We start from the raw sequence: 8,148 nt of genomic DNA on the forward strand, positions 1-8,148 counted from the left end.
TGTACTAATTGATTTTGCCAATGTCAACATCACTTCAACACTGGAATTGGAAATATGCCAACAGTCAGTTTTCAAGTTGTGCAACTGGAAATGTGCCAACAGTCACAGGGTTATCAGCACGGAACTTAAATGGTAACTGTGAAACCATTTTAAAACGTGTTTTGAGACACCTAAGAATTACTTTAATATTTTCCACATCTAAAAATATCGGATCCAAGCTTAGATTAAAAATCCGTTTGAGTCACGAGATCATCACCGAGGAACTTATGGCAACTTTGACTACCATTTAAAAAGGTGTTTTAACCTTAATAAGGCCGAATGGGGGGGGGGGGTGGGTATAATGTCCCCCTGTCGAATTTTTGCCGCTGTATCAAATCCTTGTGAATCTTTGGGACTGAAATTTCATGATCTTTTTTTTCTTATGTCTTCCACACATTTTATTACCAAATTCGTTATGGGCGGACCTATGGTTCGGGTGTTAGGTGACAAAATATCATCACATATCAATACAAATATGTAATTCTCACAAATGTACGTGTGTAAGTAATTATTGCAATTCTATAATCTTTATCAAAATCAACATCATGAGTGATTTATTTCATGTTATGAAGTCATACATTCATGATTATACTTCTTTAGTATTGGCCGTGCATTTTTTCCTTCACATGATGAAATTCATAAGAAATTAAAAACAATGGAAAACATAAGAAATTGGTATTTATAAACATAAAAGAAACTGACGCTTTTCACCCGCAAAGTATTGTACAAACTATAGTTTTATATGAAAACAACATGTAGCAAACATATTTGTACCTGTGTGTGTTTATTTGTATTTTTGTATTAGAAACTCTTATATTTCAATTGATAAATGTTATTACTCAACTAAAACAACAATTTCATTAAGTCAAATCTGACCATGCATTGTTCAAAATCACGCAATTTTGATTTTTTTTTTTTTTTGGTGGTCATATTATCATAAAAATATGAATAACAAAAACATTAAAAAACATAAAAGAAAATAAACATTACCATCTTATATAATATACTTCAATCTATCACCATGCCAATTTCCACATTAATTGGACCTTCCTAGGCAGAGATCGTATGCCCCCCCCCCGGCCGTTTTAGGGTTAAGACACCTAATAATTCCTAATTTTTCACACCTAAGTATCACGGATTCACAGCATTAGTTTGAGCCACGTGATCATCACCAAGAAAATTATGGTAACTTTGAAACCATCTAAAGAGCTGTTTTAAGGCACCTAAGAATTACTACTTTTCACACCTAAAAACCACAAATTCACAGCTTATCAATCGCAGCCAACTTCAAAAATTATGATAAAGAGATCGAACATGTGCCAGTCTCAGCAGATAGAGCTTTCGGCTAAACAGTTTCGTATCCTCCCTTGTGAGAGGGGTGCTGAAATTAAAGGTGCCCTTACCCTTTTATTACAGTGAAAAATAGATGAGAAGTTTTACATCTATTAACATTCGAGATCACGTAGCGACCGGGTGCTAAACTTTTTTTTTGTCTGTGGAAACTTGAAACTTTATTTGAAGGCGCTAAAGCTTAAACATATAGTAATAAATTATCAAATGAAACAAGTGTTTTAAAATGTTGTTACGCCTGCCGGGCGATACAACGAGTTTAAATTTCCCCCTTTATACGGGAAACCCCTGCGTTCAACCTTTTCACTCTACACACTTTCTTTTATAAAGCTGCTCGATAGTTTAGTACCCAAGAAAAAAAAAAGATTGTGTACTATCAAAGACTGTATTTTAGAGTCCTAGCAATCTTTTTCAAGTGGTAGTTCTGCTAAAGAATTAGTGTAGTGTAACTATCTTATCTAGGAAGGTGTACGAGAAAAAAAATCCTACCTCCTCTTTGCAAGATATGCACTTGACCCAGAACTTTGGGGGCCTTTTAATATAAAGTTTGTGAATAAATGTACACATTTAAAGTACTGCATCACCTAATTTGGGAGGAAGCGTAATGACCGAGAGTACAAAGTTGAATTTTGAATGTTAACACTTTATATTCTCGAGTCAAAGATAGCACATTATTATATAAAGATTACTTCATGTCATTTGCTTTATTTCTTGATTTCTTCGGAGGGTGCTCGTTGAGGGGACTACAGGCGATTATTAGTAATTGAAACTATCAAACTAACAAAAAGTCAGATAATTGCATGTTGAAGTGTTGTATTTCACAGTGACAATAGGTATTCGTTATTCTGCAAAGTCGGCAGAATCGATTTGGCCGTTAATGGATACAACATTATGGCCCTTACGTTTAATACTAGTGAAACACTGGGTACCTGCAACATACGCATTACGCTACATTTACACTATGTTCCCGGCGGCCACGGCAACCACGTTTCAGGCCACTGTGGGCGGAACGGGGTGGACGTGAGACAACGCGCGGGACGGAATGGGCAAACGTGACAGGCCGTGATTGCCGTAGATGTCGGGTCAGATTTTTAAACTGTCAACAAATTTGCCACAGCGGTCAAGGTGCGGATAAGAGACCTAGTAGACCGCAGTAAAACGGGGTGAACGCAATAAAACGTAACAATACGTAATAGGCCGTATAAGAACTTGGAGGTGGTCCGTAGTGGGACGGAAAGCCTGTACATTCCCGGCATTTTACGGTCCCTTCAAGTTTTGCCACGTTCTGTCACGTCTCGGGCACGTTTTTTTACGGTCGCTTTACTGTTGCTGCGCATTTCGTCTCGTTTTGCCAAGTTTTGCCACGATTCTCACAGCAAGCTAGGGTGTATGGTAGCCGTGTTATCGCGTTCAATCACTGCACATCATGGCGTGTGACTGTTTGCGGGGCCCGCGCTACATCGCGTTGCGTTCTACTTTGTTCTGTCACGGCGCACGCGGTCTGGGAGGTAGTATATAAAAGCCGGGCCTGGCAGGAGCTTCATTCCGAGTCTTAGCAATCGACGAAACTTAACTGCATCTAAAATACGAAGAAAGAAGGCCAAGCTATGCCACCGAAGATGCCAGAAAAACGGAACCCCCCCCCCCCCTCCGTCTTGCACCACCACCACCACCAGTAGAGGAGCAAGAGCCTGAAGATCCTCGCTGTTCACCCCCGCCAGATGAAGAGGAGCATGCTGTTACTGCTTCCCGTCTAGAGCTCCTACCGCATGAGGCACAGTCCACTTGTCTTCAAACTCCTGGGCAAGGGCTCTCCACTCATCGGGCGCCACAGGAACGGTGAACACTTCGTCCTTGTAAGTTGTAGGCTTCCTCGATGCCCTGCACACTTCTGGCACTATATGGCAGATGGCTGCCTTACTGCACCGAAACGCATAGGAGAGTGATGAGTAATTGTCCCCAGTGGCCAGATGTCCCAGAGTCACTGACAACTTCAGTCCAGGTGGTAGGACAGAGTGGAACTTCGTGTCTTGTCTCTTGATGGCCGGTGGTACTCTTTCCAGGATCTCATCATTGAGCTCTTGAGGCATCATCAGATAGCTCTGGAAGGCGTTGTAATCTCCGGTGCGGAGCTCTCTGGTGAGACATGTTGAGTAGTGGCCCAGATGTTGCCTTCTGTCTTTTGATAGTCATTTGCGCAACCACATGGATATTGGCCTTCTCATCCGCCTTCTTCGCCTTCTTCCTGCCTGCTGAACTCTGGTTTTCCCTCTCTACAAATGCTGCTGACGCAAAGACTAAATGTATTCACCCAGCAAACATGCAAACACAAGATCTTCTTCATCTTTGGCATTTTTGATGTTGTCTTGTCGAAATCTCAGGATAAAATGATTGCTATTTTGGGGCAGGCCTTCTTTTTATACCGTGGGCACAAACGCTCTCCAAAACTGCTCGACGTCCACATTTCAACCGTAAAAATCATTGACAGAACTTTAAAACCTCGTCAGACCTTAATCAGAACGCGATGAACGTGAGCGACCTCATTAGAACGTGATGGGCCGGGAGGAAGAATACCGGTATCCGAGGTAAACCACGGGCCGAACCGTAGTGCGCCTTGGAGCATCCGAAACCTAATGCTACGTTTACAAATTATGTTCCCGGCCGATACGGCAACCCCGTTTGCCAGAAACGTTGTGCGCCGTGAGATTTTTTTTTTCCTTCTCTGTACTCAAGTTTTGTTAAGACTAGCCAAGTTTTCTTACGGTCTATCACAGTTTCCGTGACGAACCGTAGGAAGGAAAGAGGGAAAAGGCCATCTACGGTACGGCCTGTGTTGTACCAAGGATGCAAATACGTTCCCTTCCGGCCCGTCACGTTCTAATCAAGGTCTGACAAGTTTTTCACGTTCTGCTAAAGCTTTCTGAAGATGAAACGTGGACGCCGGGCAGGTTTCAAGCACGTTTGGGCCAACGGTATAAAAAAAGCCTTCAAAGCAATATCAATTATTGTATCCTGAGACCAGCCTGTCGTGCCAGACTGTAGTAGAACGCAACGCGCCTTAGCGCGCCGGGGCCGTAAACGTTACCGTCAGACCGTAGTAAAATGCAACGCGCTTTAGCGCGCCGGGCCAGTAAACCGTCCCACTACGGAACGCCTCCAAGTTTTGTTACGGCACATTACGTACTGTCACGTTTCGTTGCGTTCACCACGTTTTACTACGGCCTACTAGGTTTATCATCCGTACCGTGACTGCCGTGGCCAATTCGTTGACATTTTAAAGAGCTGGCCCGGTATCCACGGCAATAACAGCCTGTCACGTTAGCCCATTTCGTCCCCCTGCGTTGTCTCACTTCCATCCCGTTTTGTCCACGGTGGCTTGAAACGTGAACATAGTGTAAACATAGCATAATAAAACTTGAACACAAAGAAAAAATTGGCTAGAATCACACGGTCCACTACGTTTCGGGCAAACGGGGCTGCCGTGTCTGCCAGGAGCATAGTCTAAACGTAGCATAAGAGCACTGAGAACCCTTCGTTGTAGTGTATAACAAATACATAAAACCAATTTGTAAAGGCCCGGTCACACAGAAGGGACGCATGGGGAACGCACGGCCAGCGCATTGGAAATTTGCAATTTTGGCCAGTGCGTTGTCGTACGCCCAACTTTTGTCGAAGCTGACACCAAATGCATAGCGTGTTGCTAGCGCGCTGAGCGCATACAGGGTGCATACAGTGCGCATACAGACCGTACACAGAGCGCACATGATAACAACTTCCACGAATGCACAGTGTTGCTAGCGCGCTGGACGAATGGTCCACGCATGCACCGCGTTCTCAACAGAGATGGTCACACATAGACGACGCACGGCCCGCGCATTGGAAATCGGAAAGGCCGTGTGCCTAACTTTTGTCATGATTTTGGAAAAGCTAGCGAGCTGACACAAAATGCACAGCGTGTAGCTAGCGCGCTGTGCGTATACAGGGCGTGTGCTCCGCGTATGTCTGGCGCTGGTCTAGCGCGCTCCACGCATGCCTTGCGTGCCTTTGGCGTGTACATTCATGCGTCGAGCTCCGCACACACTTATGAGCATGCTCAAAAAATCCCGACGCACACAGCGAATGACGACGAATGCATAGCGTGGGTCCAGCGCGCTCGACGAACGAGTAACGAATGATGCCGCACGCCTAGCGAACGACAACGCACTGGCCCAAATTGCAAATTTCCAATGCGCTGGCCGTGCGTCCCCCATGCGTCTCCTCTGTGTGACCGGGCCTTAAGGGTGGGCTTCGGTACGGGGCGGGGCAGGGTGGTTCGCACAATCAAATTGTATGCATTTTGTTATCAATAACCCTTAGTTCATCCCCACGGCAATAATAATGATTCTAAATCGGTGCTTTTTCTAATTTATATCTTCAGCTCGTCTGATATTTTGTACAATAGTGAACGGATCGATTTGCTAAAGAGAATTACAGGTGAGTTTGCTCCTAAACCTTACCGGTAGGTAGGACAATAACCTAGAGGCATATTAAAGGTAATACAAAGTTTTGGGAAATTATGAGAATCGGGTGGATAGTGAATCTTTACAATTTTGATATATTTGGATGCCCCTCTGGTTATAAGCACTACAAAAAATAGCCCCTAAAACACTTCTGTTTTTGAGAAAAATTGAATATAAACATTTACCGGTGCTCCCGGTAAATTTTGATAAACTTCAAATAGCGCCTATGGCCGTACAATGGTAGCTGCGACCAAGAAAACCTCAGAATATGTAGTTGTGATATATAATTTCCAAACGGGAATAGCTTATTGGTCGATTTTAGTCAAGAAACATTGTTTCATAGCTAATTTAATATCTTGACCTTGAGAGGGAGCTATACAACATAAGAGTTTATTATTTACAATTTCATAACTTTAGACTCGATTTCAACCTTGACAACGATCAATGAATATTGTAGGAACGCATATGCTTCCAATATGTTAATTTGAACCAAATTCATGACCCCATACCAAAACTTTGTAATACCTTTAAGGTGTATAATTTTGAATTAATACACAATACACCCCTTCACGGTTAAGGTCGCCATTTTATTTTGCGAGTAAACATCGCGTCATCAATGTTTTCAGATGCGCGTGTATTGTTGCGTCACTGCCTGCGCTGCGCGCTCACATCTTATTGACATGGAGGCCATTTTATATTTCGAGTAAACAACAAATGACTTAAATCCGTTTCGTTGACCTTCACAAAGATGACGAAAGGCTTGATGCATGGCTAATCGTCAACAAACGGAGTTAAGACTTTTTCAACTATGTATGTTGCTATGGCAGGCAGCCAGTGGAAACGAATTCGTTTTTATCAAATTATGAAAATTCAAGAATTACTTTAAACAGAACTTTGTTACTCCTGGCTCATGTATCCTAATTGAGGTGTCATATGAAAGGGCAGAAAATAAACTTACTTTAGAAATGTGATTTACTTTTTGAAATTCAGATACCACCAGCCAAATGACTTTCTGGTACCCTCTCTTCAAATTATTTTTAATCACTCATGCGTAAAATATGCATCACATGAGTTGCATCAAATGGAAAGAAAGGATATAAGTTTGCACATATGTGTCATTTATTTATCATAATTGTGATTATTTATCACAGTTATGATTCAACATCGATAATTCTCGGACGCACTGTATATTCAAATAATAACAGTATATCTTTTCAAAATGAACGAATTTTTGTTCACTTTTCCTCAAAATGTCATCAAACTGATTCCTTGATTTTCCTCTCACATCTCCACATACTACTATCTACATATCTGACTTATTGATCTCTGTTCTACACACGCTGTCCAATCTCTTCACTCAATTATTATTTGAACATAAAGGAATGGCGGTCACTCTAGACAAAGAATTAAAACAAATGAAAGCAAGATAAGCAAATGTACTATACAATTTAATATGTACCACTATAGCATCCATTGAAATGTTACATTTGTCTATTGTATTTGATATGCTTGCACATACCGTATCATGTCCTCGGTTTGTAAGCAACCCTATTACTACACTGTTGCTCATAAAGTTGGAATATTTTGTTTTTACCCCAATTTATGGAATTATTTTGACTATGATTTATTCCTAATAGCTCTAGATAATAGTATACATTCTCAGATTTTATTGATTAGTAATTTGCCAGTGTTTGATTTGCTAGACTGCTCAAGCATGTGTATGCTACTATGCTTATCAACTAGGGAACCTATGCCCTTAAGTCATAAATGACAGTAATGAGGTTTAACGCCCCACAAAAGGGCACTTATATAGCATATCGACACGGTTTTGATCCTAGGCCTCACAGTTACGAGGCCTTTGCTTTGTCACTGAACCATGACTGTACGCAGCGGGGGCTAGGGTAGGGGGCATTTCCTACAAATAAAAAACAAACAAAAAATGCAATAAATTATCAAAAATTCATTACATTTTACCCCAGTCCCCAACATAGACATATCCTCTGTACGGCCATGCATTATGGCTGAAGGCATGGGCACACAGAAGATTTTTTTAGTAGCAATGTCCTTGTAAGAGGTAAACAACGTTCCAAGTACATTATCCATGGAAGGTGAAAACAAGTGCTCAGACTCGGATATTTGTGTTGCTTAAAAGTTGGTGGTAGGAGAGCTGGTAATTAGTCCTGCGTACGTTGGATGTAACAAGGTTGATGACAATTATTACTAGAAGTCACAGATATCTACGAAAAATTACAGATTCGAT

The 8,148-nt window shown here is 41.8% G+C and overlaps 1 protein-coding gene across 1 annotated transcript; it reads right to left on the minus strand.

Moving 5' to 3' along the window:
- Positions 1–3,128: 3,128 nt before the first annotated feature.
- LOC105446640 lies at positions 3,129–3,479 on the minus strand. Its single transcript, XM_011683684.1, has one exon. It carries the CDS (start codon positions 3,477–3,479, stop codon positions 3,129–3,131), a length of 351 nt encoding a protein of 116 aa, XP_011681986.1.
- Positions 3,480–8,148: the final 4,669 nt, after the last annotated feature.

Source organism: Strongylocentrotus purpuratus, unplaced genomic scaffold (assembly GCF_000002235.5).
Source record: "Strongylocentrotus purpuratus isolate Spur 01 unplaced genomic scaffold, Spur_5.0 spur5_scaffold_1, whole genome shotgun sequence".
NCBI classification, from domain to species: Eukaryota; Metazoa; Echinodermata; class Echinoidea; order Camarodonta; family Strongylocentrotidae; genus Strongylocentrotus; species Strongylocentrotus purpuratus.

Coding starts and splice junctions, on each gene's coding strand:
- LOC105446640 (XM_011683684.1), bottom strand. CDS start 3,479: ATGCCTCAAGAGCTCAATGATGAGATCCTGGAAAGAGTACCACCGGCC.